The following is a 14076-nucleotide window of genomic DNA, read 5'->3' on the forward strand; positions in this document are numbered from 1 at the left end:
CATTATACAATCTGTTACAATGAAATGAGTTTTAAGAAGACGTCTTGAGCTTGAACATTATTTATAAAAAATATTTTATTCGAAAACTCTCAAAATCAACATTCACAGCACTGACCAGACAACTGCAACCATAAAGGCATAACGAGAACTTGGAGTAGTGCATTAAGAATCTCACTTTAGTTTTCAGCAGATCCAAACTCTTGCTCTTTTTGAGCTTTGTTTCCATGTTGCTAGGAAACACATTTTTCTGTCCTCTCCTTTCTATTTTCAGCAGCGACATCTTTTCCGACTGACCACATTCCAGTATTCAGTATGATGTACAGTTCTTACTGTACTATGCTCCCTTCATTAACACCTAAAAGGAGACACAGTAACATGACGAGAGATTGAAGGTGTGTGAACATTCTGCAGTTGGTTTTGTGATCAGATGAGATTTAACACAGTCTCTCTCAGGTTGAGGCTTTACTTGGCTGGCTGAGCTGACAGGTTTTAAACTCCCTCGCCAGCTCCGTTGGTTTGGTTAATCTCTTCTCCGGAGCTGCTCTTCAGGTTGGAGGAAAACATGCCTCGGTACATGGCCCTCTCTTTTTGCAACTCCCGACTCAGTTTCTCCTCGGCCCTCTGCAGTTGCTTCCTCACATTGGCATCTGCAACAGAAAAATACGTTTTATTTTGGAAAGGTGTACTTTTCCTTTATCCCACAGGTGTTCACATATGCAGGAGAAGGCGAGGAGAGAATCTGCAGAATTATGCTAGAGATATGGATGTGATTTATGCAGCAGTTCTGAGCCAAATGTCCTTGAGTAAAAATAAACAAGGTGCAAAAAAAGAGAGAGGGAGAGAAAAAGCTTTTAGTGAACAGAAAATTCATGAATAGACTAGCATATCAGTCCATAAAATAGTAGGAATACAGATTGCTATTTGGTGTTTACCAGCTATGAATTTGCACAGCCTCAAATATTCACTCTGAAAGACCTTTAATACAGGCTGTGTTAAAAGCTGTATCTCATTCAGAGAAGATATAACATGTTAATTAGTGAGTTTTAGTGCCTGTAGCTTTATGTTAAACGGACAGATATGAGAGTGGTATTGATGTTCTCATTTGACTCTTGGCAAGAAAGTGAATAAGCATATTTTGGTTTGTGGCTCAAAAGCACTAGAACAGTCTGAACATTAATTATTACCTATGGGGAGAAAGTTGTAATTTAACACAAATATCCATCTAAAATGATTTGTGAAAATATGACAGACTATCTACAATAGACACTTTTATACTATGTTAGTCATAAATAGTTTCCAATTAAAATCAATGCAGCTGTCTATACAGGTCACGTAATGGTTCTGTTACGCAAGGTATATTTTCACACCTCAAGGCTATTTCCCTCTCAGTGAATAATATAACTACATTGACTGCTTCCAAAACACTTCTACCACACAACAGTGCTGTGGCTCTACTGTGGACACTGATAGAGGACTGAAGCTATGGGGCCAGACTGCATTGAGAAATTCAGAGATATGTAAATAAATGACTGTTCATATGGACAATGGTCTGCTGTGGATTATCCTGATGTGCTGGCTCTCTTTTCTTACCATTAGGCTGCTCTTTGCAGGCCTGTGTGAGATACTGTTTGGCAGTCTGTGCATCTCCCATCTCCAGAGTGGCTACTCCTGCCCTGTACAGTGCTTTGACGTCACCTGGTCGCCACCGCAGGACCCGCAGGCTGTACTCCCGCACACGAGCATAGTCAACACTCTGTTTCTGCAGCAAACAGGCTGAAAGAGATATATATACTGTATGTACATGATACTGTACTCAACTGCCAATTTCCCACATAAGGCACGTCAGTGAAAAAAGGAGCATCACTGAATTGCAGAGGGGTTTGTTGGTAGATCCAGTTCACATTGAAATAAACTCCATATATACAACTAGAGACTACATGAAACTACTTAACTGATACTCAATAATCATCAACCTGGGATATATTAAAGTCTAACCTACTACTCTTTTCACCCCTGCACTTTGATTGGTTATGATGTTTTATCTACCAGCTAAGTTGTTGTAGCAGTCCACTTGTGTGTTTCTCAGTGCAGCCTCCTGTTCAGGTGTGAGGGGAGGCGTCTCAGGTCCAAAACCTTTCACTGAAGTCATCACATCAGAGTCGAGGCCTCTGAGGACCAGCAGGGCGCGATGATAACGCCCGATGGCTGAGCGAATGTTCTTCTCCCTGTAGAAAGCATTGCCTTCTGTTTTCATTTGTGCCGCTTCCTCTAGCGAAGCCCAAACCGGTTTTGTGGAAGTCTGTCGGTATCCAGAAAAGCCTGGTTCTGCTGCCGCCGTCGCCCCCTCCACTTCCATACTCTCCTCACCAGCCTCCATTTCTGCAATGGATCAGCTGTTGAGATTAATAAGTAAACATAAACGACTGTGTGAAGAAGCTGCTGCAGGGTAATACATATAAATTCAGACACATCAGTTCATATTTCTGCTTCACATTTAGTGCCAACTGATCTGATATACTGATTTAACTGACTTTGTTCAATAGGCACTCCACTGATTTAAGTCGATTTACGAGTTATAAGGAGTACTACACAGGCTGTGTGAACAGTCTATCTTTAGTGGCTTTGTCAAGTCTGAGAAATAAAACCACTCCAGACACATCAGTTGTGTAATGTCAGATTAGGCCTAGAGACTACAAATTTTACACAGAAAGCCAGCGCTACAACATGAAGATTAAAAGACGTGGGCAATTACCTGGGGATCCAGGGTGTAGCAGAGTTCCCTGAGTTCAGTGTGTGTTTTTGCCTTTCCCTACTATGATTCAAGTTAAAAAAGATTTTCTTTCTTTCCTATCCCATCGAGTTCCATTATGGAAATTGAAGAATCCAACTATATTAGAGCAATACTAGACTAAAAGTCTGGATATCTCAACCAGTCTGTCTCTTGTAAGTTTCCTATCTTTATGGAGTTGCTATACTAAATTGCTGGGGATCCCCTTTGAATGTTTTGGTTATCAGGCAGATGGAAAAGTACACATTAAATACCACAATTTAGTAACTGTCATGATAAAACTGACCAAGAACAATAAAATTAACTCAAATATATTATATATGTATCGTGAAATCAAACCTAAAATGAATGTTTGTGCATCAGCGTCTACACTGAAGAAGTCATGTGCAGCCTGTTAACTGAAGAACAATCACAATCAGCTCTACAATGCAAGATATAACTACACACGTTATAGATGGAGAAAGTTCACTGGTATCAGCAATTACGCTGCATTTTAGTGACTAACCCATGTTGCTCGGCAAGTAACTAATGAATGCGTTGACCTGCTACCTGCAGTGGGCTGTCTCTTACCGTTATCTGAGGGAACTTCTTTAAGATTGAGGTTCACTGACGTTCAAATACCTTTACCAACACTTAATAAACTGATGCTTTTGGCTATGTGTATGAGCCGCCACCTCCACTCCACTTCGAGAAACACTTAAAGACCGTGTTTCACTGTCATTGCTGCCCACTGTGCCTAGCGTTAACTCGCGTGTATCTGTCGCAATGCTGGGAAAAGTTAGCTTCTGGGAGACTGACGTCATTATCAGTCTGGAACGTTTATCAACGGAATTCAAACGAACGTTCCACGGGAGAACGTTAACGGTCGACGGGAGAACGTCAACGGTCGGTGGCTAACGTTGCAGCTAACCGAGCTAGCGAAGTTACCATGCTAACTTCACCCACTCGCACTCTCGCCGAGTCTCATTCCGTTTAATTCGGGACGTCGACGCACTTTTAACGGTTAATTTAACGATTACAGTAACATTGATAAATTGCTGTGCATCGTCTCACCTTAACGCGCCAATGAAAAGACAATCAACGGACAGCTACTTCTGTCAGTTGACAATCATGCTGCTCTACAGTCGCTTCCTTGTTTTCTACTGAAGTGGTCAAGACTTCAACTTCATGCGGCGTTACTGCCACAACAAGGCCGAACCAGGAATTACCGGCACAGAAATACAAAGGTACATTTATTCACTTCATCCGAAAGTAATTTAAATACAGGTTACATCTTCTTTATAGCATTATATTTAGACCTATTTAAGCCTATAATTTCTGTAAATTACACTTACTGTATGTTTTTTCCCCTGTGCATTTATATTTATTTCTACACTCCTCTGGTAATATCTGTGCAAAGGCAATGTGTATATATATATTTATTATAATGCTACATACTGTGTGTATTTAATAATGTTTGCCATAATCTCTGTGCAGTGTTCCATCAACCACATGCGTTTATGTGTGTTGTTTGGTTTTTCTTTGTCTTCCTGATTATTTTTTCTTTTATGTTGTGTTTCTGTTGTCATTTTGTAAATTATTTGGTTTTGTAACTACTCTTGTTATCCACTTGTGTTAAATAAAATTTTTATATATATAAAAAAAATCACATTAGTACCCTATATAAAACAGTGTATGATGAACATATAATTCTTATTCTTCTTTTTCTATATTTTAAATTATATTTAATGTGTATTTTGTTTATCTATTGTCTTGTGTTGTTTCTTGAGCTGCTGTAACAAACAAATGTCCCTATGTGGGATCAATATAAAGTAATAAAAAGTCTATCTCATCTTTTCTTATATTATCACTAAATTAGACAATGGTATAAACATTTGAAAATTAGATATTACAACAAATCTAATTCTACTTTTTTATTTTTTTAGCTGCCACCTCCAGTTTTCCCTCTTACTGGGAGGGTGATAAGAGTAACAAAACACACAGGTGCTGATTGTGATACAATATGGGAATCTTGATACTAGTTAAACATAAAATAACCACCGTATCATGTACCAGCAACAAAAGTCAACAGGATCAGTTAATACATACCCCACTTAAAATTTACAATAAACTAACCAAAGCACAGTGATGGAATAAGTACTCAGATGGTCTCAGTAAAAGTAACAATACAGTACACGACTATACTATGAATTGAAATTAAATTTAAAAAAGGACCTATTTCAATCTTTTCACTGCAGATTTCAGTTTTAAAGATAAAATATAACATTGAGAGAACCTTAAAGGAATGTTCCCTGAAGGTTCTACTAAAAGTAGGGAAGTGGAGTAAAAAGTACAATATTTCCCTCTCTAATATATAGTAGTAGAAGTATAAATTAACAGAAAATGGAAATACTCATGAAAAGTACCTCAAAATTGCACATAAGAACAGTACTTAAGTAAATCCAGTTACTGTGACTGTCCATCACTACCAAAGCAATACATTCCCTAACACATATAAATTCATAAATTCATAAATTCACTAACACATGCACTGGATGCAAGTGATGATTTTTGACCCCATCCCGTAAGAAAATAATAAAGATTAAAGTTAGTCTGGTTACAGAATTCCAGAGGCAGCTAAACAAAGTGTTGTCATTTTAATAAAGAAGTCAGGGTGAGGGTTAGCAGTAGTAAATGTTCGGTTTGCATTAGCAGTACCTTAATACAGCCTTTTATAATATCGCCACAGACAACCAGTTTATAATACTGCAAATATATAAATATTGCAATACTTTCATCCGAGGGCTACAGGCCCAGTCACCATAGTGTTACATCATGTGCCGATGTAACGGAAGTATTTGGTATAAAAATAAAGACGTGATAAGATAGCTCTATACAAAACATATTAGCATCCCATTAAATGATTTCTCTCTCTGTCCTGCTGATTGTGGTCAACATCAATTCAGTCTCATTCTGAACTTCCGGTTTCTCCTCCCCGCCTGTTATGATGGTGCCATTGCTCATTGATATTAGGTTCTGCGGCTGCTTCGGGGTTGTCACGTTAAACACGTCCCACCTCTCGGGAATCACTCGTTTTCTGAAGAGCAGTGAAGCCAGGTAGGAGAACAGCAAAGTGGCAAAGATGGTGGACAACATGCAGATAGTCCTAACAGGAGCGCGCTGGACATAAACACCGTCCTCAAGAGTGCATCCTGGGAAGTGGAGAACAACAGGCAAACCTATGGACGGCTCACCGCTCAGAAGTCTCAATGACAGTCCAACAAGCAGGCCCATGATGGAGCCGTAGCAATTACAGATGTTAAAGAAGAGAACGCAGACGAGTTGAGGGAACATGATGGTGTAGGTTATGTCTGAGCCCAGGATCCAGAAAACCATGATGCTGTTATTGAGGAAGGTGAGCGACGTGCCAGCCAAGCCCACCAACACCACGGTGACTCGGATCACCCACTGGAGCTCCCTATCTGAGGCCTGCAAAGAGGGGGGAGAAATAACCACAAGTCTATTCTTCCCTTCAGTTCAATTCAAATCAATTTTATTTGTATATCGCCAATTTATAACAGAAGTTATCTATTTTCAAATAGAGCAGGTCTAGATTGTACTCCTTATAACATTATTTACAGAGACCCAACAGTTCCCACCATGAGCAAGCACTTGGCGACGGCGGCAAGGAAAAACTTCCTTTTAAGAGGCAGAAACCTCGGACAGACCCCAGCTCTAGCTGGTTGGCAGTCTGCCTCCCTCCCTGGTCTCCTCTTACCTTGGTCCTCAGGATGTTCTTATAGATGTTGTTTGTGAAGATGGAGGCGGCTGACAGTAAAGCCGAGTCTGTTGACGACATCACGGCAGCAGCTATAGCTCCGATACCGATGATGGAGATGTAGTGTGGGGTGAGGTGCTGCAGAGCAATAGGCAGAACCTGACTGGCCTCTCCACGCTCGTATGGGGACGGGGAGCCGTACTCGGTCATGTTCCAGTCTGACACAAAAAATTTAAAAATGTAACGGAAATTCGCATTTGTCTTGCTATTCTCTCCTGTTTAATTCTGTCGCTGTACCTGTTGATGCTGCAACTGCTCCGATCAACACAGACGGGACTCCGAGTATGAAGATGAGGGGAGCAGCAATGAAGCAGGTGATCCTGGCTGTGGCTGACGAGGAAGCTGACAGGGTCCTCTGGTGGAAGTCCTGATATCCCAGATTACCCAGAGCCTTATAAAAAAACAAACAAAGCCACTCTTTCTATATTTCACTTGCCATCACTCTGTACATCAAAGACCACAATGACATCCTAACTATTTATAGTTGTGTCACTTCACTTTTAATGGACAACATGTGACCAGAATAGGTGGAATTTCACATATCACAAAATAGATAACAGTGAATTCGTTCCACCTTCCAAATGAAAGGAAACATGAAGATGGATCGAAGAAAGGATTTCAAAACCAGAGCGAGGTGGTCTGTTCTTAAGACCTGGGTCCACTGAACAGTCTACTGTATCTTTAAGATAGAGAGATACTTGTGCACACTGCTTTGATTTGTACAATCTAGTCTTGTTTCACCTTTATTAATTTCAAAAGTACATACATAATCAGTGGAAGTCTTCTTTTTGAAGTATTTGTTTGATTGGCATTTGATAGCAACATAAACAGGGAATGTTCTGGGTCAACTCCTCATACCCGTAAGTTACCAGGATAAATTGTGTTTGACATCATATCCTTTTTTTGGAGGCATAGTACAGAGAGGTAAAACTTGTTACAGGTTACTACCTCAACAATGGCCCTGCCCTATTCAAGTGACCCAGTAAGACTTGACAGTGACAGCGTGGCAGCATGCATAATACCAGGACCCTGAAACTGAAACAGCTAAAGTAAAAGTATGAAATTACTGAATGCAGTACTTACCAATATCAAAAAATTATCAATCCATCTCCAAGCTCTGTCTTTATCCACCGAACCGATCCAGGGAGCCTGGTAGGTAAACTTGAAAGCGGTCTTGGTGATGTCAACTGAATGGGGGCTCATCAGGATGAACGGGACACATAACCACTGCGGAAAAGACAACAAACCACTGACATATGTAAACTGGTTTGCTGGTGCAACTGGCAGAAGGTTTGAGCCTTGGCAAGAAGTCAAGGAATCTGAAGTACCAGAATGGGCTTTAACATGCTTCAAGATGTTTTCAGATGAATTGGCTGTACAAGCTTTTGGAAGAAATGATGTTCTATGTAAGTGAAGTGACTCACCAGGCTACAGAATATGAGTGTTAGCTGTATGATGTCTGTGTAGGCCACAGAGTAGAGGCCTCCCAGTAGTGTGTAGATGATGGCTACTGCGGCAGAGATCCAAATGCAGAAAGTATAGGACAAATCCAGGATCACGCTCATTGTTGCACCTAGGAAGTAACACAGACTCATGTTTCAGAATCATATGATTGTAATTGATTATTGTCAAAACTGCTCTACTCAGCTGTATTACAGTATTCCATGACTGAGTTTATGGAAGCAGACTACACTACACATTTTACAGGTTTATACATGTAGGTCATTTAAGGATTGTTTTACTGCTGTCACTAATACACGTAGTCATATTTATTCTGTCTCCATGAAGGTATTTAAACATGTTTTAGCATTTCATTCGGTGATATTCCTTGAATTAATATACTGTCCCAAAGACAAAATGCTTGTTTCTTACCTATTAAATTACAAGCAAATCAAAGGCAGGTTTCATTACAATAGTAAACAATGGCAGGAAGTACAAATTATATTATTGAAAAATGTGACTTTTAGAGAAAACTGACATCACCAGCACTTACCTAAACCAATTAGAGTTCCTGTTACCCAGATTATGTCAGATGTCAACAGTACCACAGACAGAACTCCACTTATTACATTTCCATACTTGATCTGGAACGGGTCCATCATTGTCACATATTTTTGGTCTCTCATTGTCTTGGCAAAGAAGAGTCCACCTTAATCACACAGAGGGAGACAGATTTGTGTCACTGCATGTATCCCTGCATTTTGTCCATTTTGTCCAAGAGCTGTAAACGGACGTTGATGTGTAAAATGGTGGAGCTCCCCTTTAATGTACATTTGAAAAACGCAAATGTAAGTCTTCACTAGTTTGTGCTGACAGCCTAAGGTCTTTCAAGACATGTCTACAAACAACTAATACACGCATATATCTACGAATATAAACCCTGACCTGAAAAAATCAGTATTTCAGCTGAGGATCAGTATGATGTCACAGCTACCTGTGATGTCACTAATGGAAAGAAAATATGATATTCAATATCATAGTGAGGGAAAACCTGAAAACCTTACCAACAATGAAAGACAGGGCTGCTGTCATTGGCATGACAGCCCAGGTGAGTCCCATGGTTGGAGTGTATACTGCCTCTGTCAGACCAACAATGAAGCCCCCTCCAACAAATGTAGCTGTAGGAAACATGCATACACACACACACACACACACACACACACACACATAAATATTCCCTTTATTTGTGAGACAGATTTGCAGCAGCGTACCGACCATCATTGATCACATTGTAACCTTCTGTTGAGGCTGAAGTAAATTAGCTTTATCTGACTTTTTTGTCCCATTCTTCCCCCCTTTACCAACTATTAATATTCCTTCAGCTACTTCCTCATACAAATAAAAACTAAAAATTCAGTTAAGGATCAGCGTTTCAACCAACATTAAAATATTCCACATCTTTATTGGTATTATTAAACCTTTAAAGCCAGCAATGCATTTTAGGTCCCAGTTTACACTATATTTTCCACCATGCAGAACTTTTGTCACACACAATCTTGTTTTAGAACTGTGTTTCTGAAACAATTTTTGAAATATTAACTATTGTCTCTCGTCTATTTTACTCTAAATGGGACCTTAATTTACTAAATTAACATAATGCTGGATGGAAGAAGACTTGTAACTAACAATTGAGGCGATAAACTCATTAGGAAACAGTTTCTTGAGTTAATAAATCAAGCGAGAAGTCGGCTCATTTCTCTGTAAGACTACATGCTATAGGTGGGTGATTGCAGCCAATGGAGCTGCCCCCTGTTGTCCATTACATAGAATATAAGTGTAGGACATTATGTTGGCTTCACTTCACAGACCCAGAAGCTCTGCCCATTATATATACTGTCAATGTTCTTGATGTTTTTACAAACTAATCAACGGAGAAATGGTAAAGTCCCTAAAATAAGGAAGGCTTTAATTTCCTCTACCAATTAAAAACTGTATGAGACATCATAGAGTGCACAGTGTACATTGTGTAAATTATATATGTAAATATTCAACTTACATCACATTGGAATTCAAATGTACTGAAATACGACTAATTATGACGATTGCTTTCATTTCAAAAATTAGATCATCCAGATGTTACCCAAAACAATTTGTTCTACTTACTTACTGCCCTTATCACACTCACCTGTCATGGTGAAGACTCCCACCACCAGGCTGATGCCTCTGTTGCCCAGCAGAGTGACCTCTGTCTGGTCTGCCTGGCTGCTTTTGTGCACTTGCTTGGACTTCATGGAGGCCCAGATGCCGGTGCCCAGCACCAGCAGGTAGAAGAACACCATCACCACCAGTCCTGGGACGTTCAGGCTCATCTTGGACTAACTTAACAGACTCACGGACTGACTGTTGCTCCCTCAATGGAAACTATGTGGAAAAACAAACAGGACTGGTAAAACTAGTGGAACAACCTGGGGAGAGAAAAAAAAGAGTTTTAGAGCAAGATACTGAATCCCAAATTGCTCCTGATGCTGTGCATCGGTGTGTGCATGTGTATGAATGAGCTAGTTTCCGTTTGATGGGCTTTGCCATCACTGTGTGAATGTTTGTGAAAGGGTCAATGTGGCATATAGTGTAAAAGCGCTTTGAGTGGTCGGAAGACTAGAAAGGCCCTATACAAGTAGGCTACAGGTCCATTTACCATTCATCTTCAGAATGAAGAGTTACATTTGTTGTTTTTTTTGTTTCTCATTGTTTTGTCCCAGTCATCATTTTATCCCATTGAACAGCTGTTTAAATTTTGTCATGTTTCCCACATCAATTCTTGAGTGATGACCAAAAATGTGTCATCTAGTTCAAGGTGACTGTAGCTCTTACCAAGATGATGATGGTGCAAAAACAAAGACAGTTCGAGGAATGAAACACATCATTTGTCCATGTAGGTTATAACTACTGCAGTTTTTAAAGTCAGTAGAGAACAAAGAATAAATAAGAAGGCAGCTCATGTAATATGGCCTTAGAGAAAAATGTACCAGTGATCCATTCTTTTACATTCTGGTAACCCAATAACATGGTTAGTGTTGCGATGGATTACTATCTACTGGCCTGACCCATGAGAGATGATTTCTAGAAGCAGCGAGCGCTCAGACAACAAAGCGACACAAAGAGTTTAGTTCAATGATGCTCCGAAGTTTAAAGTCGGTGTAGGCAGAAGGTTTTTTTGCCGTCATTAGGGAAAAAATTCCATAATAACCTTTCAGCATGTTGTAATTAAAGAGGTCTGAGAGAAATCTAGACTTCTGCACCTCCTCTTGACTCTTGAATTTTCAGGCTTTAAAAAATATAGCCAATGATGGGAGACTTTAACCAATCACAGATCATTTCAGACGGAGGGTGGCAGTGGGTGTGTGTGTGTGTGTGTGTGTGTGTGTGTGTGTGTGTGTGTGTGTGTGTGTGTGTGTGTGTGTGTGCGCGGTGTACTTGCCTATCATCTCATTGACTGAAGCCTGAAGTGCTCTGCCATGAAGTCTTTGAGGACTTGGGATAACCAACTGCTGCTGCGCCTGTTCAAACTCATGGGTTTGTTGGGGTCTTAGTGGAGTGATATGAAGCAGCAGAGAGAGAGAGAGAGAGACAGAAGGTTTTACATAGATTTGGAAAGGTTTTGCATACTTGATCTAAGCACACAGAAAAATAGCTAGAAAAAACAACTTCCATCAACCCTGAGATAAAAAGTACACAAAAGCAGATACAGATGCATAACCCTTTGACTCTTTCTCTATCTACACTCTATGTCCAAGCAAGCAGCGGGATGTTGAGACTTCACTGAACATCCAAGGACATCCTAAAGACCCATTGTTGCACCACACTATCAGTTTGTTTACCCAGAACCCAGGAATGTGTAACTGTGTTACAGTGACAAAGGGATACTGCCTCTTTTAACTGTCACTCTTTTCACATATGGGAGTGTGTGAGGGTTGCGTTGAGTCCAATTATGGATGATTAGAATAAACTTTACAGAAAGACAAGATCATACTTTGTATGTTTTATTTAAAAAATATGGTCCCACTTTTGACGCATCCTTTTTCAAGATTTCCAGAAAAACATGGTAATCAAAAGCGTAATTTCTATTTTAACTTTAGGTTACCACCACTATCTGTTGTCTTAACCAACAATAGTGGCATATTCTTACTGGTTTACTCATATTCATGTGCATCATACACTGCATGTAAAGTCACTAATGATTGGTGATTTATCATATTACATTTAGAAAAGAAACTAAATGCTTCCTTTTGAACTTGATACAAATGACTTACTATCAAATATTTGTACATTTAAATAATTTAAGATATTTTAATTTTGTATTTAGGACCTGCAGACATCCTGCCCACTGTATTAACTCACTGCACAGAGGTGAAGCTTGAGGTCTCTCTCACTCACTTTGGAAATCACTGCTTTACTTAAGTAAATGTAGCAATACCACAATATAAAACCCTCAGTAAGTAAAGACTTGCATTACCAAAGCAATAAATTAATGGTGATCTGTGGTTAACTCATGACAGTTCTTTATTATCAGCACCAAGCAGAGAATCACTTCATACTAAAACGCCCAGCTCATCATCACTGATAGTACACCTAACCACACTTATGGGCTCACACCTCTGCTAGTAATAAACGTGTTCTACGATAATGTGAAAGAACACACTGTAATTCACATTATAACTACATTAACAGTGCAGAAACATGCCTCAACATGAGACTTAAATCAGGATCCGTCCCTTCATGCCCATCCACAGGGATGCTACAATATTATACTTAAAATGATAGAAGTTGTATCAGTGACCAGTACCTAAAGTATCAAAAGTAAAAGTACTGGGAACACTTAAGGGTACAAATATACTTAAGTAATATTTAACTAATGCACGACTCATGAAGATATAATGCATGAATTAATGCATATCATAAATTCCTGTAAAGTCACTGTGACTTTTTGTGTTAAACTCACACATGAATTAGTGAAGCATTACTTATATTATTTTAATCCTTATTATAGAGTGTACTTTTAGCGTTATTAATTACTGATGCATTACATTGTAAACAGCATTTGAAAATCGATGGGTCATTATCTAACAATATGATGCTGGGTAATTTAATGTAGAACAAGTCACTGTGTTATATATTCTCATTATAGATTCTTATAATCTTACTCTAAAAACTAACATAAACTACAGTAAAACTATAGCTGTCAAATAAAGTACAAAAAGTATATATAAATAAAGAGTAAAAAGTACGATATGTGTATAATAAGTGGAGTTATAAAATAACCACCACAAAATGTAAATATTCAGGTAACATTAATAAACTCACAACTATACATACGTTAAATACTTAGTGAGCAAAAACACTTTGCTTAGTTACAGTCCACCTCTGCTCACTCCGTTGTTATCTACTAGTACCAGCTGCCCTCAAGTAGATGTTTGTTGTATTACAGCCAGATTAATGTCAGCAAACATAAATGTAGACAGGAGCCATTAGCTGGCAGTTAGTTAACTGTTCAACAAGTTTTAACAAATCAGACAAATGAATAAATGAAAATCACTCTCTGGTAAACTTACCAGTCTGCTGATTGTTTGCTTGGCTGTCTGGGAATAAATGCAGACTCCTCCAGCAGGCTGTCTCCCTCCCTCTGCCTGTCCCCCTCTGCCTGTCTCCCTCCCCTCTGCCCCTCATGGTGCTTGATAGAAATTAACTGAGGGATGACAGATCATTTATATCTCGTTGCTTTCCCATAAAATCATTCCTAGGTTAGTTCTGAAGAATGAAAATGATGGTATTTGCATTTTAGGTGTAATTTTTCCTCAGCTGTAACCAATCTTAGTTATTTCCTGACAGAAAACACTGTGTTTGAAGGTTAGTGGCAAAAAAATAAAAAGGACACCAGCATACAGGCAGCTGTGATGTATTTGTAATGAAACAGGTTAGTCGGGTTACAATTAGCACTTGTTGTGTCAACTGCCGTCAGACAAATATAGTGGGC

At 39.2% G+C, this 14076-nt stretch overlaps 2 protein-coding genes across 7 annotated transcripts; both read right to left on the bottom strand.

The window, feature by feature from the left end:
* Window positions 1–57: 57 nt before the first annotated feature.
* ttc9c (tetratricopeptide repeat domain 9C) lies at window positions 58–3951 on the bottom strand. 5 transcript variants are annotated; one of them, XM_051419548.1, is made up of 4 exons: window positions 3842–3951; window positions 2047–2393; window positions 1591–1773; window positions 58–647 (listed from the first exon to the last, which is right to left on the bottom strand). In XM_051419548.1, the coding sequence occupies exons 2-4, from the start codon at window positions 2375–2377 to the stop codon at window positions 490–492; spliced, it is 672 nt and encodes a 223-aa protein (XP_051275508.1). In that variant the 5' UTR covers window positions 2378–2393; window positions 3842–3951; the 3' UTR covers window positions 58–489. The 5 variants fall into 5 exon arrangements, with proteins under 5 accessions (XP_051275508.1, XP_051275509.1, XP_051275511.1 ...); XM_051419549.1 differs by having other exon boundaries at window positions 2047–2379; window positions 3842–3949; XM_051419551.1 differs by lacking the exon at window positions 3842–3951 and adding an exon at window positions 3359–3834.
* Window positions 3952–4686: 735 nt separating this feature from the next.
* Window positions 4687–13717, bottom strand: LOC127374339 (high-affinity choline transporter 1-like). Of its 2 annotated transcripts, none has more exons than XM_051419534.1 (10): window positions 13655–13717; window positions 11524–11630; window positions 10231–10466; window positions 9110–9223; window positions 8599–8754; window positions 8030–8178; window positions 7689–7832; window positions 6843–6996; window positions 6546–6763; window positions 4687–6256 (listed from the first exon to the last, which is right to left on the bottom strand). In XM_051419534.1, the coding sequence occupies exons 3-10, from the start codon at window positions 10412–10414 to the stop codon at window positions 5684–5686; spliced, it is 1692 nt and encodes a 563-aa protein (XP_051275494.1). In that variant the 5' UTR covers window positions 10415–10466; window positions 11524–11630; window positions 13655–13717; the 3' UTR covers window positions 4687–5683. The 2 variants fall into 2 exon arrangements, with proteins under 2 accessions (XP_051275494.1, XP_051275493.1); XM_051419533.1 differs by having other exon boundaries at window positions 10231–10510.
* Window positions 13718–14076: the final 359 nt, after the last annotated feature.

Source organism: Dicentrarchus labrax, unplaced genomic scaffold, assembly GCF_905237075.1.
Source record: "Dicentrarchus labrax unplaced genomic scaffold, dlabrax2021, whole genome shotgun sequence".
In the NCBI taxonomy this organism is placed as follows: domain Eukaryota; kingdom Metazoa; phylum Chordata; class Actinopteri; family Moronidae; genus Dicentrarchus; species Dicentrarchus labrax.